The following is a 19203-nucleotide window of genomic DNA, read 5'->3' as shown; positions in this document are numbered from 1 at the left end:
ATAAGATTGTATCAGTGATTAACGAAACATAAATAAAATAAAGCAATTAATCATTCGAATTCGGCTAAGACTAACTTGTCTTAAAGTGAACGAAGTAAAAAAAGTTTTCAAACATTTTCTGGCAATCGGTAATTCCCGGAGTAGTTCAATTAATACATGAACCACCATGCAGGCGGATGGGGTTAAAGGAGCTAAATCGCTAATATTTGGGACCTAGAAGTTGACCCAAATGGGTCGCAACGCATATAATAATGTAATCTGATTGTATATAGACTGATAAATTACATTCAATTGTTTCCGTTTTGACTCTAATTTCAAATCAGTTACGTCCAGCGAAATACGGCATGGGTCTCAACCGAATGGCAATTTCTAGCGTCTGTTTATTCCAGTCTATTGCGCATGCTCTCCAGATAAGATATGGCGTGACCGTTTGACATGAGATGTGGAATATGTCTAGTCTCGTTCTTTCTGGTCACTTGTTACAAATGACGCTGAAACGCACTATGGTACACGATTCGTGTACACATGGTAAAATGTTTATTTTGTCTTAAATATTGGATATCAGAAGCCTACCTTTTCCCGGTAAGATCACAACATCAATGTTGATTAGAACTGACAAATAATTCACGTTTTCAACGTGTAAGACTTTGGATGATATTGAGTTAGAGACTGAGCTACTTTAAGTAGGAAAGCAAAAATGAAATGAAATGAAATGAAATGGGGTTTAACGTCCTACCGTTCTGCTCCTATACCGGCCTAATGAAGACGGGCACACGCCATACAGTGTGCTATGAGGGAAATTTTGCCCGGGCAGCGGCACTATCGCCTACTCTTATATCGAATTCCAAATGCCAAGGAATCTGTTACGTGCATTACAATGTATACACGGGACCTCAGTTTTTCGTAATATGCGAAGGACTAGACAGCTGTCCTTGTCAGACTCTCCGTTCTGCACCACTGACAAGGGGAAACCACGTCGGGAAATCCCGATGAACTTTCTCGGCCAATGCAGGGATCGAACACCCGACCTCCAGGCTAGCGAGCCACCGTCTTAACCACCTAGCCACCGTGGCTCCCAAGTTAGAAAGCAGAAGAGGATATTTCCATTAAAGTTAAAATAATGTATTGGATTGGATTGAACAGATGGACACGATAAAATATCGAAAGACAAAGCGGGAATGGGATTGTAGAACACCAACACCGATATATGTATTTATTATCCAGGGGCCGGTTGTTTAAAACTCAGTTATTTTAACGAGGGCATGGCAAGGGATAAGGTTTAGTCGTTCGGATGGGACGTAAAACCGAGGTCCCATGTCTATGGACAGTGACATGTCTTCATCGAAATTCAACTGTAAAGGTTTCTTTTATGTGCACGTCAATGTGTATGTTACGTTATTATTTTCTGTAGGCCTGTATAACTTTGTACGCAACCGTCAAGTCATGTGGTCATTAAAGTAGTGTCATGACTCATGGCATCTATCATACCCCTCGCAGTGTTTCGTTTGATTAGAGATAATTCCACTGCTGTAAAGCAAGCAAATTTCTGTTCCAAATTATGACTGGTCAATAGTCCGATTAACAACCAATAGCTAACTGCGTAACAATATCATTATGCTTTAAACAGAATTCCAAATTGGACCAAATATGTTAACATAACGTAACGTCATGAGTTTATTATGCCCAATTAACCAGCGCATAGCAGAATATTGCAGAAAAAACTAATTGCGTGACAAACCGGTTATCAACACGGATACAATGTAAACAATATTGTTTGGAGCGAACAATAGTATCACCGTTTTTAATACCTTAAATCACTGTCCAAAGTTTTGGGGAAGACCCCAGATTAAACGAAGGGCTGTCATGTTGCTGTACTTGGAATATATTTGATGGAACGGGAAGAACAGACACACTCCCTCAAAAGCTCAAGTATCAGAAGCCAATCCAGTAATGGCCAGAGAGGGATTTCTCGGGCCATTGCTTCAGGAATATGGGCTTCTATCTGACTTGTGTTATTCTGCTGTCCACGCCTCAAATAGGCTCACAACCTTTCTGACTACTGCAAAGGGGGGCATAACGAAACATGGTGGCTGGTTATCAACTATTTCTGATTGCATTAAGATACATTATTCTGAGTAAGTTTGGTGAGCATATGAAAAATAGTTCTGATGTTGCATCATTAGAGATTAATAAAATGTATGGTGGATCTACTAAACCAAAATTATCATCTAAACAGAAGTCATTTCATTCTAAACCCAAAGAAAATTCTTCAAGACATAACTTTAAGCCTTCAGATAAAGAACTGTACTGTAAATTTTGTGGAAGACTACATGTTTTCAAGAAGTCATTGTGTCCTGCATGGGATACAGCATGTGGAAAGTGTCATAAACTAAATCATTTTTCTGAAAAGTGCCCGTATATAAGTCATTCTACTGCTCAGGTCAACACAGCAGAATTGTACACTGTAACTGAATCCTTATTTTCTATAGACAGTAAACACATTTATGTACATATGCTATTAGATCAGCAGTATGTAAGATTCCAATGTAACTCTGGTGCAACTGTTAATATTTTACCTAAACAATATCTTAAAGGATACTCATTAGAAAGTTGCTCTACAACATTGGGTATGTGGAATAAGACTGAAATACAACCTAGAGGAAAATGTTGTGTCAAACTTGTCAATCCAAACTCAACAAACGAATATACAGTAACTTTTATTATTGTCAAAGAAAACCTGACTCCTATATTAGGGAAAGAAACTTCTGAAGATCTTGGAATTATAACAGTGAAGTATAAAGTTTAATTTCGTGTCTGCTGTTAATTCTACAATTTATGTTCAACCTCTAACAGACTTTGCCGATGTATTTGAAAGCGGTAAAATTGGAAATTTACCTGGAATTTTGCTATAAATGATACTGTACAACCCGTTATCTTACCTCCCAATAGAATACCTATTTCTCTTCAATCTCTGGTCAAAGACAAACTAAATGAGTTAAGTCCGGTGTTTTAGCTGTTCAAGAATCACCAACACCCTGGAACAGTAAGATGCTGATTGCAACAAAGAAATTTGGAGAATTTTGTGTTTGTTTAGATCCTCGTTCTCTGAATAAGACTCTTACGTGAAAGACGTCAACTTCCTGTACTTGATGTCGTTTTACATCAATTACCTTCTGGTGATCAACCTTCCGGTGGAAAATTGGTTCGAGTATTTTCCAAGTTAGATTTTTCTGATGGATACTAGCATTGTGTCTTAGATGAAGAATCAAGTCTTGTGACAACGTTCCAGACCCAATTTGGTCATTATAGATGGCTAAGATTACCTTCTGGTACTAACGTTAGCTTAGAAATCTTCCAAAAACGTTTAACTACTGCGTTAGCTGGTTTAACTGGTATTTTAAACATTGCTGATGACATGGTAGTATATGGTCAAGGCGAATCTGATGAAGCTGCTAACTCTGATCATGACAGAAATCTAAAGAATCTTTACTAATATGTCGTAAACTAAACATTCAGATCAACAAAAACAAGTGTGATTTTCATAATTCTGAAATTACATATCTAGTGATGGTGTTATAGTCGATTCTTTGAAAGTAAAGGCCATAACTGAAATGCCTAAGCCTTAAACCTTTGAAGAAGTCAGACGTTATTGTGGTGTCATAAACTATCTGTTATAATTTCTGCCAATATTGTCTGAAGTCATTGAACCTATTCGCAAACTTATGCATAGAGACAATGCCTGGAATTGGTCAACAGATCAAACTAACACATGTAGTCACTACAGCTCATGCATTAGCATATTATAACCCATCTGACGAATTGTTTATACTATTTGATGCTAGTCTGCATGGCATTGGAGGTGTTCTACTACAGCACGGAAGACCAATCGCTTATGCGATACGCACAAATCGAAAAAGAAACGCTTGCGATAGTATACTTGCTTGAACAATTTCACTGGCATACATTCGGACGGTTAATACATGTTATTTCTGATCATCGACCATTAGAATCGATCATGAAAAGCCTATGTCTCAGGTACCTCGTCGTTTACAGGGTATGCTTTTGCGTGCTGCAGCTTATGATATCAAAGTTTCGTATCTAAACGGTTCTGATATGCATATCGTAGATCTTCTATCACCTTCATTTATTAATGACTCCTCTGAAAGTGAAAGTATTAACTTTGAATCTGTTAATACCACTGATTATCTTCCTATCAGACCTGAATGATTCAACAAAATCGTTGAAGCTACCAAAAATGATAATGTGTTACAATTATTGTCTGATATTATCTTAACTGGCTGGCATTCTCAACAACTCTACTCATATTTTAGTTTTCGAGATGAACTTATTGTTGATGATGGCGTAATTTATGAAGGCGACTGTGTATTCATTTCTGGAACTCTCAGGTCAGAATTTAAGAAACAAGCACATGTTGCACATCGGTATTAATGGCTATCTAAGAAGAGCTCGACAATGTATGTTCTGGCCTGGCATGTCCAGCGATATTAAAAATATTGTATCATCATGTGAAATTTGTCATCAATACGAAAACTCACAGCAAAAAGGAAACTCTTAAGAAGGAATTTGAACTTTACTCGATCGGGTCGTCGAACTTTAAAACCTTACCATTTGAAAGACTATGTAACATAATGCATGCCCTATAATGTAATCTAGTGACTGTGTTGAGTTATACACATAGGGGTGTGTTTCATTGTTTATTTTATTTCTAATCAGTCATGTTGGGTATTATAATATGAGATCTATTTCTTTCTGAAAAGAGAAAGGATGTTACGTTATTATTGTCTATAGGCCTGTATAACTTTGATTACTGCAAAAGGCATAACGAAACAGTGTACACAGGAGCTTGTGTTTTTGTCTCATCTACACAACTAGACACTGTTCTTTGCCAGGCCCTTGGTCCTGCACTGCTGGCTGTCAGAAACCACGCTGCAAAATCCCGGGGAACTTTCTTGACCAACACCAGGATCAGTGTACATATAATCATACTGTATATTGAAAGGAGCATGGCCGACAACTCGACATTTTAACCCGACAATACGACATTTTTACGCGACATTACATGTACGAAATTTTTAATGTCGTGGTGCCGGTTTAAAATATATTGTCGGGTTAAAATGTCGTGATGTCAGGTTGTCGTGATACCAATCAGCATTCATAATAACAGTGTCTAACATTAATGAAATATGCGCATAGTTTTCTTTAGCTTAATTATGGAAACGAATAATAACGTCATATTAAACAGTTTCGGTCAAATCTCTTTCATGATCAATTAAAGTTCTTTCACCTACTCTTTATTATAATTTCAAACGCAAACCCCAAAAAACCGAAATAATACAATACAGGCTCAAAAAACCTAAATGATACAATACAGGCAAACCCATATACCCACAAAAAGGTTGTTAGGTAAATGAAAGGGTATCATGGAACCTTAGCATTATAATGGGTTAAACACACTCTACCTCACGCATGGCACCAGTCATATAATTATGTCGAATTGGAACGCTTATTTGTGATCACTTCTCCGCCGATTGAAAATTTTGTTGTTCACCGAATCCACACTTTTTTTTAAGTTCCATGCCATAAATTTAATTTAGTAAACCATACCAACCTTAATTAGACACTTCCTTTTAATCCATTGGCTAATAATAATTAAAGGTATTTGTTGCTGACAATATAGTAAGCTGATTCAACAGGTAACAGTACCACACTAGTGTCAGTATATCATCATGACTGGAAAGAATCATTTAATTCTACTATAGTCACTTCATACAATAATATTCATCTTCACTAACCAGTTTCTTAGATGTCTATATATCTCTTGGATGTTATATAATAGTATTAGTTGTTAATTCAAATACAGCAAAATGAACAATGCCAGGACAAGGAATTCCCGATCACCAAGAACAAAAGATTCACTACGTATTTTCTCTTGACTGCATGAACCTGCCTGGGACCATATCGTATTAAAACCCAAAGGCAAGGAACAGCGTCTAGTCATTCGGATGGGACAAAAAACAACAATATTTCGTGTAGAAATCGGCGTGCGCGTAAAAGAACCCCTGACAGAATTAAATGGCTGGTGTGGCAAAATTTCCCTCATTATAGCACACTGCAATCTGATGAAAACACAGATCCTAAGCGTTTCGTTTTTTATATTTCAAAATTTCGTTTTACTTGTCTTTACTACACTAGTATTCTAGTTAATGTGAGGGATTAGCCAATGAAGCGGTCTGTTACAGCGAGTTCTTGGCGTACGTGCACGGAACTGTGGGTAAAGTACTAGAAACGTCAACGCTGTTCGATTAATCAATGTCTGACGTCATAGGGTCAAAAGCCGCTCGTATGACCTCTGACACGACCTATCACTACAACCGGCCAGATATTCATGCAGTGTAGGCCACCGAAAGTATAAAAAAAATCGAAACGAAATATAGATCTGTATTAATCAGATTGAGCGACAATAAAACGGTGTCAATATTTTATACTTTGTATACATTATTTTGTATCTAAAAGAAATAAGGGTGGTGTGTAAACCCTTTTTTATATACCCATTTTAATTTAAGTACATTAACATGAATAGGATTATCCACAAGTTGGCTTCCGTCTAGTTATATACATGTGCCTTGCGATATCACTTTAGTGAACGGGGACGTTAAATAAAGCTATTTAACTAATTTACATCAATGACCGCAGTTTGCGGAGGTCAGGGGTGAATACGTATTTTAACGCGTGATATTGTGGAAATGGAAATTTGCAGAGCACATCAGTGCTTACTACTAGATTATTAGGGCTTTCTGACTTTTGAAGTATATTGTGTGAATAATATTTGGCCGGGTGGCAACTGGTTGGGGTGGGGGTCTTTCGAATAGTGTTAATTTAACACATATATGATTTCTGCATGACCATTTTGTTGGTGGAAATTCGAATTAGTTCACCTCATAAATATATTTTCAGCTATAGCTTCTGTTACATTTTTATACAAAAACAAATCTGTACCGAAAAGACGAAACTAGTGTTGAGCAGGATGCAAGGAAAGGTTCCTGAATTGCGATGATGGCAACTCCCACCTACAAACATACACTAGCTAGATATATATATACACTAACATACCGTATATAAACACACAATACCTTAATCTATCTTCATTACCCATACATACAAACCTTGTTTTCATAAATAACATTAAATATGATACACCTTTAGTCACAAAAATCAAATCATCAAAAGCTGGTTTTACATTCACATAACTTTTACATGTATTTCATTCATTCATACAAAATCTCAAAATTCTTTCATATTGTCAAAAAATTCAGCGGTGTACATTTTCTTTTAACCTAGTCGATTTCATCTGCATATCTTGTTATAAGAAACGCCCGTACATCATTTTACCGCCGAAATGCTACTATATTGTCCAATTTTAGATTAGTATAAACTACTATAAACTGCATGTATAACTAAACTAGTTGGTTTTATCACTTCACTGTCCCCCCGATTGATGCAGAAAAATAGAACTTAAACCTCATTTTATTTAATTTTTTCCCACTTCACTATAGGCTACATTATAATATAAAACAATTTTATTTTCCATAAAAAAAACAATATTGTGTTGGTAATTAAGTGAACCGTTACATATTTTCCTTTTCAGAGGAAATATTAGTAAGGAGATATATATTAAGGAATGTATATATGATTTGACTTTAGAAATGCAACAGATCACTTATATCATCTTCTGTGTATAACTTTATTATATTCCTTCTCCATGTTCTCATAGTGTCGAGTCATCTCGTTTAGTACACCTCTTTAAAGATACATTGTGGGAGATAAGATAAAGTACATGATGTAAAGGGAATATGCTGAAAATTTCAGTCAAATTGCTTCACTCTAAGCCGTTGAAAATCGGACAGATAAGATGGCATCGAAAGTTGATTAAGGTCTTTTCATGTTAATAAATGTTGAATTAATTGTTTATATAACATTTCAGGCTTAAAGAAAGACCTGAAATAGGCAGATTTACCTCTTGCATAATGCATATTTAATTCTACTTTCCCTATCAGGTCCTGTTCAAATGTGACCAATTTCCCCAAATTGTGCCCCATATTAGGTGTGGCTATTTTCAGGTATTAATTAATCAATTACTAATTGTAAAGTAAAGCATAGTTGGCCTTAAATATGAATGAATATAGGCCTAGTTTAAGTTATTTATATCCTGAAATGTATTCATAGCCTGTAACTTTGGGCCTCCCATTTCCTACAACCGGCCCTGCTGCTCAAGTCATGGTTAAAATGACTTCAGAGGTGAGAAGGCCAGTGACAAAACTATTCAACATACAATTTACTAACCTCACAAGAGTCCTCTCTTGAATTGATTATTTATTTGCAAACATAAATAAATAAAGACTGCAAGATTTGTATTGATAAACCCATTTGCACAGATAGGATTATTTTTTCATTATTTGTGGGGTAAACATGACCACCATTAGACACAAATAAAAAATCAAATATCAGCATTAAAAACTGGTAAAAAATATAAGTCAGTCAAGTGTGTCATCAGAAATTTAAACTCTCATCAATGTAGATGCTAGATAAATAGTAAAAAAATCATGTATCTATATACTCAAAAAACAATTTCAAGGACAGTTAAATGGATAGATTTGAACATATTTGAGCGTTTTATATTACTGACTACACGTAGAATTGTTTGTCCTTTTATGCTGAATATTATGTTGTGTCTGTAAAGATAACCCACCATCACGATTTGCAATAACCATCACTTCTGAGTTCCTTCCCTTCAGGACTTTTGAACCAGACAGTGGCTGAGGGTGTCATCAGATCTTTGTAGTGTCTTCGTAGTGAAGTTTGTATTTCTTGACAAAAAAATGGTTTAGAAACAGCAGTAGAACATAGCCAAGATTTACTATGATCTTAATAAATTTACATTTAGTTTACAGCTAAGTACATAGGAAAATATGTTTAGTGTATTTTTAGTATCCACATCTACAACTAAACAATGATTTCAAAATACATATATTATTTTATTAACAAAAACAAGGCTTGTTTATTATTATAAAAATATACAAGACATCTTACAGTAACAGACAATATAATAAATAACTACACATATTCATATATCTATAGTTGATTTAAGGCAGCTCTCTATTTGATTTTAAACTAAAGATTTGGCAAACTTAGAAAATGTTAATGTAACCTTTCTCATAATACATAAATCCAAGAGGATATTCTTTTAACTGCGAATTATAGATGCATTATGTAAGATTTAAATAAAGAGCGGACAGCTGACCGTTCTTGCTAAAAAGGTTCTAAAATAGATAATGAAAAATGAATATATTGAAAATTTCATTCAAGGCTAGGTTATCCATTTTATTATTGCTAAATATTTAAATCTTGCAGGTACCTGTGTGGCAGGTAACATTGACTTTCAGGATCGTGTTATGGAAAGGATATGTTGACATAATTAATTGCATTATTTAAAAAATTATGACAATTTTAAAACCACACATGCATGATTGGGTGGTCATAACTACTAATCTAAAGAACTTCAGCCATTTATACCATAAATTTGATCAATGTATGAGCCTCCTCATCAACCAATATGTTCAGTGAAACTTACTCTGTAACCAGTACTGCTAGAAAAATAAGTTGTCCACAATTTGAAATATTATACAAACCAAACATGAGTTTTTGGATGTGCGAGTTAAATATCATAAAATCAGGAATGTATACAAGAATTCACTGGTCAAAGATGGTTATAATCTATTATAAGAAAATATTATGTCACTTAAAAGTGAACCACATTGACATACACCCAAATACTGACCTCTGATGATATTACACAATTCATAATACAAATATACATGAACAACATATTAATAAATAACAAAATTCAATGAATATATATCACTGAATATCTATTAACAAGTGTATTTATGAAACAATTGATATCATTGACAGACATTTATGATCTTTGAAGTAAAAGTAATAATTTAATTTTGCTCTCACTTAATTGTAAGATAATGGTGTGTATCTAAAATGAGGGATTTCTAAATCAAAAGTAAATTTACCTCAAAAGCATAACATCTAACTTTGTTTAAATACAAACATTAGAATATTATTTTGGAACAACATTGATTATGTAGTGTGGAGATTCACAAAATGCTTCCTTTAAAATAAAAAGAAAACAAGTCTTATAATTAGAGTTACCTCCCATAAGCAAACTAGACAGGGGATGCTCGATTCACAGTCCAGAACGAACCGAATTGACAGAACTGCAATCGAGTGACGCGAATTCAGTCTTCTCACAGTTCTGTCAGTCCCGACTACGGCGGTGGTGTGAGTAGAATCGTGACGTAATTAAACACAACGAATATGTTTCGGCTGCATGGTTGGTTAAGATATCTACTTATCCAGTTGCATTGTAACCCGAAATACCCCTTTTCACTCGATTGTCACTATTTTTGGGATTGAGAGAATTCAATTCTGTAACGTTCAATCGAGTACCCCCATAGAGTAATGTTTTAGGATGGACGGGAATATTGACACTTAAATGTTGATACATGCCCAACCACATCAATTAAGCTGTTTAATTTGATTCATTCTTTACATGGCAAGTAACACCCTTCTCCTTTAGATAGCACTTTGGAGACAAGTCCACCAAATCCAATCACACATTGTGAAACTACACTATAAAATATTTTGCTATTGTTTCACTTCTATAAATAACAACTGATATTCACTAATGAGGTAACAATGTAAACAGCTAGTTGTCTTTAAAATAATAATCTTTTAGCCAGCACCCCTGAAATAAACAAATACATTTATTAAATACAATATTTAATATAAATTTTTAAGTGGGTGACAATTAGGGCTCTTGTTTCACTCACATAAATACAGTTAATTTTAAGGTAAGAGCCTGGGCCCTTATTCACAAAAACTTAAACTAAGATACAATCGAAATTTTAAGAAATACTGCAATTCGATTGGCTGACCAATATGCAAATTGGATATATGCAAATTGATTTTACTGATCAGCCAATCGAATTGCAGTATTTCTTAAAATTTCGATTGTATCTTAGTTTAAGTTTTCGTGAATAAGGGCCCTGGATTACAATAATAACAATATTGAATGTTTTATCAGGGATTGAGGCAGGAACCTGCGTCGACCTTTTGCACCTTGGATTTTGTCAGAAAATGTTTGCATTAAAGAGAGAGAGAGAGAGAAAAATGGGGTTTAACGTCCACTCAACACAAGACTAGGTCATTTCGGGACTAACATATGGTTTAATTTTATTTCAATAATCCGCTTGCGCGTAGGGGTCTTTAGCAGTGGGAGGAAACCGGAGGACCCGGAGAAAACCCACGAGGCTGGACAGGCAACCCTACTCCTTGTCACGTACAACCGGGGATTCGAAACCATGCCAGTTGACTCAATGACTGTTTTCTTTAAATTGAGTAGATAACATTATGAGTTTTATGGCAATAGATCCCTTAGGACCTTATACACATAAAATAAATTCAGGAAACAGCTTTTTCATAGGCCACGAGTTCAATTATGTATGCAAGTATTATACCAATAAAAAGAGTTTCCCTTAAAACATTCTACTTTTATGAACAAGGATCTTGGTAAGTAAGTAAAACTTTCAACTTTTCAAGGTATATATTAGATACCATATATTTATAACCAGTTACCTATATTTAGATTATAAATAAAAAGTCTACTGTAGGTAATAAAATAATGGTACAATAAAAACATCCCACCTTGATCTCCTGGTTGTTTTCTTTTTATACCAGCTTTTTGTCTTTCTTGTTCTTTAGGTATTATTTTATTAGAACCAGGTTGAGGTAATTGAGAACCACAAGATGGTGGAGGTTTATTACTAAAATAATTCATCTGTAAACCCTGTTGATTAATAAATAAATACATATACCATTAAAAGAGCACAACAACAAATAATAAACATCAAACTTTATAAACGCTAATACAGAACTGCTGTCATTACATTTATTAATTAGAAACATGACATTGACTACCATTTTGGGACTGATATGTGTTAAGTCTATTTTAAGTACAAGCATATCACTGTAAATGGAATCAAGTACCATGACAACACCTACAAAGTTAGTCAGCTGAAATCTTTGAAAAACGTTTAAAATGTGCACAGCTCGTAAATTGAAACTCAATATGGATTGGGGCACATAATGTCCCAAATTTTGCATAATTGAATTTCAACATCCCTGTTAAACTATATTATATGTAGTCAAATCAAGCCAAGATTAAAGGTATTTTTTATCAATTACCAGCTCTGCAGATCACAAAAGTGCCAGTTTATCTTTAATGCAGGATTAGATAAACATCAATCACTGAAGTATTATCATGATTGGTGTCGTTTGAAACCTAAACAAACTACGTGTATACCAGAACTGGATCAGTCCTGGGCAGACCAATTCTTGCAAATAAGAGACTCAATGAAATTTAAAATGACAAGAATGCAAAAGAAATACTGTCCTGCTTGTTTACCTCTTTAGCTGTACATCTTCTTAATGGATCTAAACACAACATACTTTCTAAAACCTCTAATAAATCTTCACTAGCTGCTATAAATATATCTTTTAATGGTTGACGTGGATATTCTTTAAACTGTATATAATCTGGTAAGGCTTTCATTTCCTGATAAATATTACAAAACACATAAAAACACTGGTAAACCTAGTCCTGAGATAGATATAAATGCAGTTACATTAAATAAAATTGAAATGTACTTGGAAATGAAATGGGGTTAAACGTCCTACTTTTGTCAGGCCCTCCACCCTGCACCAAATCTACTTGGAATCTTATTTGGTATATTTTCAAAAGCATATTATCTGGAGTAATAATACATAACTATTTAGAAATATATGTAAACATACCGGCCAATCCTCAGTGGTTGGAGTACCGGTCACTTGAAATATTCTACTCAACTGATCTAAATCAGAATCGCCAGGAAATAAAGGTACCTAAAATATATTAATTCATAAACAAATATGTAGCTATGTACAAGGAAACGTTATTTCATACTATATAATTAGTTTATGGACAGTGTATCAGGTTCTTGATTAATTTTATCCACGCTAAAATATTCCCAATTGAATATTCAATAATTAAATATGAAAACAAAATTAAAATATCAACATTAGAGACAGAGAGAGAGAGAGAGAGAAATGGGGTTTAAGGTGCACTCGACACAAACTAGGTCATTTTGGGATTAACATTTGTATTTCAATAATTCCCTTGTGTGTAGGATTAACAGTAAGAGGAAATCGAAGGACCCAGAGAAAACCCACGAGATTGGACAGGCGACCTACTCCATGTCACGTACAACCAGGGAATTGCAAACCACGCGCAAGCGCTAAACATTCAGCCATCAACCCCCATTAACATTAGACAATCTTCCAAGCTTGGATGCAATCAGGTTAAAAACCAACTCATCAAATGATTTCATCAAAACTAATAGGTTGTTATGGCTTGTGTTGGATGTCAAATGTTGACAATTCATCATATCTTTGTAAATACTGAATAGAATTGAACCATTTTTGGACTGATATTCAGTTTACAGATAGAACGTTTATAATATTGTAGTTTGTAATGAATTAACAATCCCTCAAATGATGTTCAAGAGACTATAATAAAATTCTATATAATAACCTACCCTGATTAATAATTCTGCTAATATACAACCAACTGCCCATAAATCTACACCAGTACCATAGTATCTAGCACCATATAATAACTCAGGACATCGATACCATCTGTAATAATAACAACCGTACATACAATCATCTAAATGTTAAATTAATGAAATTGTACATTATAGTTTTCTGGGACATTTTCTATGCCAACCAGACTAATGAAGACCAGTAAATACATCATGCTGTGTGCCAAGAGAAAAAAATTGCCCAGAGAACATTGTTTCTGGCTACTCTATTTCGAATAACAACAACCAAGATTTTTTATATGTGCATGGGACTTCGTTTTCTGTCTCATCCGAACAGCTCAATACTTTTCTTTGTCAGGCCCTCTTGTACTAAAAAATCTTGGGGATATTTCTAGCCCAACACCGGAGTTGAACCTATGAACCGGAGTTGAACCCCCTGCCCACCCACACCCCATTGGTCAGTGATCCAGTGCCACACTCACCGAGCAGCTAAGACTCTAAAATCTTAGATGAGCACCATTATGAATGAATTTTGGTGAAAATAGGATTTATCTTACCTTGTGACAACTTGATGAGAATATGGCCGACTAGGAGAACCAAAGAATTTTGCTAAACCAAAATCTCCAATCTTTAATACCCCTTGCTCATTAACTAATAAATTATTGGGTTTCATATCCTGTAATTACAAGGTTTACAATAGAACTAGATTCAACTAACAGTATAAATTCAGTTATCCATTTTGTTAGTTCCAGTGTCTACTTTTCCATACAGACTAAGGATGTAACAGTATAAAAATATCGAGTCTGCTACTTGGTGATTAAAATATTAATTTTCTAGAGGCATTTAGTAACTGGATAGAGCAATAAACTATAACACATACTTATGGAAGAACAATTACTGATTTATTTAGGCAATGTTTCGAAAAGTATTCTCTCAACGTTTTCAACTTGATTTAGAATATTTTCAAAAGTGTAACTTTTTTTCTAATCTGAACATCAAATTAAGGGGTCCAAGTTAAATCTTTTACTGACACAAACTCTAACACTAACTTTTTGTTCTGACCTCACCCATGGTCATGGATGGCATCTCTATCTAATTTCTAAGTCTAAAAAATTAAATGGTGTTATTTGTAATAAACTTACCCTATGTAAAATCCAATGAGCATGAAGATATTCTAAACCTAGTAATGTTTGCAATACATAGGATTTTATATGTGGAGGAGTTAAAACTATATTTGTATCTTTTATAATAATCTGTAAATAAAAACCAGGAAAAAATAAAATTATTATATTAAGGTTAAATTGTAATTTTTCTCCCATAAATAATGAAGAATAGATAGAAACAGAAACAATTATTCAAAATTTCAAATTTTTTGTACCGGTAATCAAAATGATTATTGGAAATAAACAACTAATCTGTCATTATTTAATCAATTGTGCATCTTCTGGTTTAAACAAACTTCTTAATGTTATGGGTGATACATGTACCTACTGCAAGGTATAGTTACCAAAGTTTAAAAGTAAATTAACATTACCTCAAGGTCTGTTTCCATAAAATCAAACACTAAGCTAATATTAGATTTTTGACCAAAAACATCTAATAACTGTAATAAATAAAAATACATAATAAACATAATTTTGATTCATTTTAATTAGCTTCTCTGAAATAGTGTTTTGTAAATCTATTGTTACAAAAAACCTCTGCATATGCATCCATTTAACCTTGAAACCAAGATTTGATATACGTGTACGCTATGACATACATTAATTCATTAAATTTGAAACCAAGATTTGATATACATTATCTTTGAAATCGAGATTTGATATATGCCATGCCATGCCATGATATTAACTTGGAAACCACAAGTAAAGACTAGCAACTATGAAAGAGTGGTCTCCAGTGATATGGGATCCGGATGGTGACACATACATGAGACGGCACTCAGGTGACCGGAGAGCTAGGGCTGGCTTATTTCTGGTGAAGATGTTAGTGAGATACTGAGGAGCCTGGTTGTTGATGCACTCACAAGTTGGAGGATCTTGTATCATATCCTGTATAACACAGGGAGCCAGTGGATGATGTAGTCAGGTACAGTAGTCTATATATATACCATGGCATTAACTTTGAAACCAAGATTTGATATAAGGTATATGGCATACATGTACTTGGACAACCTCCTATGTGTACCTACCCCAATGATATTAGCATGTTCTAGTTCTTGAAGTAATTTTATTTCTCGTAAAGCTGTTCTGTTAATACCATCTGCTGCTTCTGCTCTTGTTCCTATTTTGATCTGTTTAACAAGAAAGCATTAACTTTTTATACGGTTCAGGGTTCAGACATTAGAGACTTGACCCTTAAAAACGTTGAAATTCTGACTTGATGTACATGTAGTGCATTTTTCCTACTGTATTTTACGCATAAATTATGCAGAAAATCTACAGAAAAATACACTATCGGTAACCAAGCGAATTACGATAATAATTGGGTAAAGTAAGTTAGCCCAACTGTTAGTCAATTTTTGGGATACATGTACATGTACGAGATTGTAGTTTATATTTTGTACACTGATTGTCAGTTTAATATTCCGCATGATTATGCTGGATAATGATTCTACCAAGCATGTGAATGCAAGTCTCATCAAATACACATTTAGGAGAAATATTTTCTTAGGACCTCTCTTACCTTTTTTACAGCAACAATCCTGTCTGTTTTAGTATCCCTTGCCTTGTAAACTGTAGCAAACTGTGAAATAATAATAAAATAATATTATCTATCACATACCGACCTCAGACATCTATTCTCAACTTGAGTTACATGTACATGTAAGTCTAACTTTTGTGTTGTTAATTCACCAGAATGAAAAATACAAAAGATTTAGCCCCATTTTGAAGCCTTATAAAGCAAAAATGGCTACCCAACAAGAGATCAACTAAGTTAAGTAAATGCTTCATATTTCATTGCACAAAGAGTTATTAATTGGATACCTGTATAAATAAGAGAAATTTGAGGGGTTTTGTACAATATTTATGTTTTTATATGTGTGATTTATTTTGAATCAAACTTATACATAAATTACGTTTTGTATGGTATATGTATGACGAGAAAAATCATAAAAATCTACAGAAATATATGTAGAATTTATTTGCAGTCATCAAAATAGCTCTGTTTATAAAAAAAAGTCAAATTATCCAAATAGGTCAACTCAAAATTATTTTTTAGAGAAAACATTGATGTCATTTTAGAATTGTTAGCTGATTTTCTTAAGACATATTTCGTATTTAAAGAAATTTGGTCACACGTCACTCATCATTCGAGGAGACGGGAGCTGCATTGGTACATTACCGGTATAAAGAAAATCCGATCACATTTAGTATTTTATCAGAATAAGTGGGAAGTCTAAGCAGTAAGCCTCCCTGGACCATCCTATTTTCTAAATGAAATGGGGTTTAACATTCTACTTTTGTCCACTGACACTGTGCTATGAGAGAAATTTTCCCCGGTAAGTGCGGCACTACAGCCTACTCTTATATCAAGTTCCAACTTTCAAGGGATATTTTACGTGCACGCTAACGTGTACAAAGGAGGACCTGTTTCCAGACCATCCGACGACTAGACACTGTCCTTGCTAAACTCTCCTTACTTTTTAGTGCCTTACATGTATAACTAGATGGATTTAGCAAGTGTAGGGTGCCCCATGCAGCGAAAATTTTCCATACAGAAAGTTGAACTCGACACGGCGAATGTGCACGTTTCAGTGGCTTGTCTCGAAGTGATTTCTGGTTACTCACGCGGTGCGATAACATTAGCGCAAGTGTCTATGAGTCTATAAATAGTCATCACATCTATCAACTATTACAGCCGAAAAAAACCTTTAGGTTTTTGGTTATTTCAGCAGCTTTAGAAATTATGTTCGTTTTATTTTTTAAATGGCTTCATCATCAACTTTACCGTTAGGAGCGGCATCTTTTGGTTTAGTACAAATAATGAGATACTAGGAGTAGTTTCATTTTACTTTTACAAGGTTCTTAAAACAATTGTTGAGTTGCCTAATGTGTGTGTTTCTAAATTCAATTTCTTGTTCCAGCTTTCTGTTATGTTTCGTAAAAAAGTAGTCTAGATTATTCCGCCTGTCAATCAGACGGAGAATGGTCCGTAGACTGGTTAAGCGAGACTAATTACAAAACAAGGGCATGTAACCTATTTTTAAATCGAAACTGCCCGGATGTTATGGCCGACACTCGCAACCATTTTTCAGTTTATTATTTATCGATGGGTAAATGGTCATAGCTTATTAAGTAAGAGAGTGAAAGAGAGTGAGAGAGTTTAACATCTCGATACAACTACATGTAGGTCATTTTGGGACTAATACATGGTTCAATTTTATTTCAATAATTCGCTTGTGTGTAGGTCTTTAGCAGTGGGAGGAAACCGGAGGACCCGGAGAAAACATATGAGACTGGACAGGCGACTCTAATCCTTGTCATGTACAACCCAGGAATCAAAACCACGCCAGTTGACTCAATGACAGACTTTATGATACAGCATGCAATTGCTAACCATTCGACCATCCAACTTATTCCAGGCCCCCTAGTTAAAGGAGCTAAATCGCTAATATTTTGGACCTAGAAATTGGCACAAATGGGTCGCAACACATATAATAATGCAATATGAATTTATATAAACTGTTTTACATTCAATCGTGTCCGTTTTACTGTGAATCGTCATCAGTTATGTTCGGCGAAATACGCCAGAAGTCTCAGTCGAATGGCAATCTCTAGCGCCTGGTTATTCCACTCTACACTGATAGTATTTATTGCACATGCTCTCCAAATAAGAATATGATATCACCGTTTGACATGACTTATGGAATATGTCTAGCCTCATTCTTTGAGCACCTTGTTACAAATGGCGCTGATATGCATTATGGTACACGATTCGTGTACCAATGGTCAAATGTTTATTTTGTCTTAAATATTGGATATCAGAAGCCCATCTTTTCCTGGTAAGATCACAACACCAACACTGATTTAAATTGCAAAAAAATTCGTGTTTTCAATGTCGAAGATTTTGGATGATATTAAGTGACTATAAATGTGTGAAACTGATTTGAGGCTTGGTATATATATATAAATATTGTGGTGTAATTGTCGAGTTCTTCAGATAAATATTGAAATGCTTTAAAATGTCTATTATAATTAAGCCTTAAAATAGTTTTACCTATCTTAATCCCAATTAACACTCAACAAGTCAAAAGCAAGTGCTAGCAGGTTTGTCGCCATTTTTACTTAAGTTTCCATGTAAATTCAACAATATTGAATTGTTTCCAAGGATCCACATTGATAACATTGGCTTCCATAATGTCTTAAGAATAATAATTTACCTGTCCTTCGCCAAGAAAGTCAATTTTTTCATATCTATTGACTCTTTCTTCGGACATGGTGCTATATTTCGTTTCCCTGATGCTAAGCACTAT

The 19203-nt window shown here is 34.4% G+C and overlaps 1 protein-coding gene across 1 annotated transcript; it reads right to left on the bottom strand.

Moving 5' to 3' along the window:
• Nucleotides 1–7682: 7682 nt before the first annotated feature.
• On the bottom strand, nt 7683–19203 carry LOC126818285 (cyclin-dependent kinase 7). Its single transcript, XM_050545610.2, has 11 exons — nt 19111–19203; nt 16413–16472; nt 15919–16020; nt 15262–15330; nt 14870–14980; nt 14285–14403; nt 13722–13821; nt 12943–13029; nt 12554–12703; nt 11794–11935; nt 7683–10834 (listed from the first exon to the last, which is right to left on the bottom strand). The coding sequence occupies exons 1-11, from the start codon at nt 19165–19167 to the stop codon at nt 10806–10808; spliced, it is 1026 nt and encodes a 341-aa protein (XP_050401567.1). The 5' UTR covers nt 19168–19203; the 3' UTR covers nt 7683–10805.

This window comes from Patella vulgata, chromosome 4 (genome assembly GCF_932274485.2).
Source record: "Patella vulgata chromosome 4, xgPatVulg1.2, whole genome shotgun sequence".
Lineage (NCBI taxonomy): Eukaryota > Metazoa > Mollusca > Gastropoda > Patellidae > Patella > Patella vulgata.
This window is presented reverse-complemented; position numbering and strand designations above follow the sequence as displayed.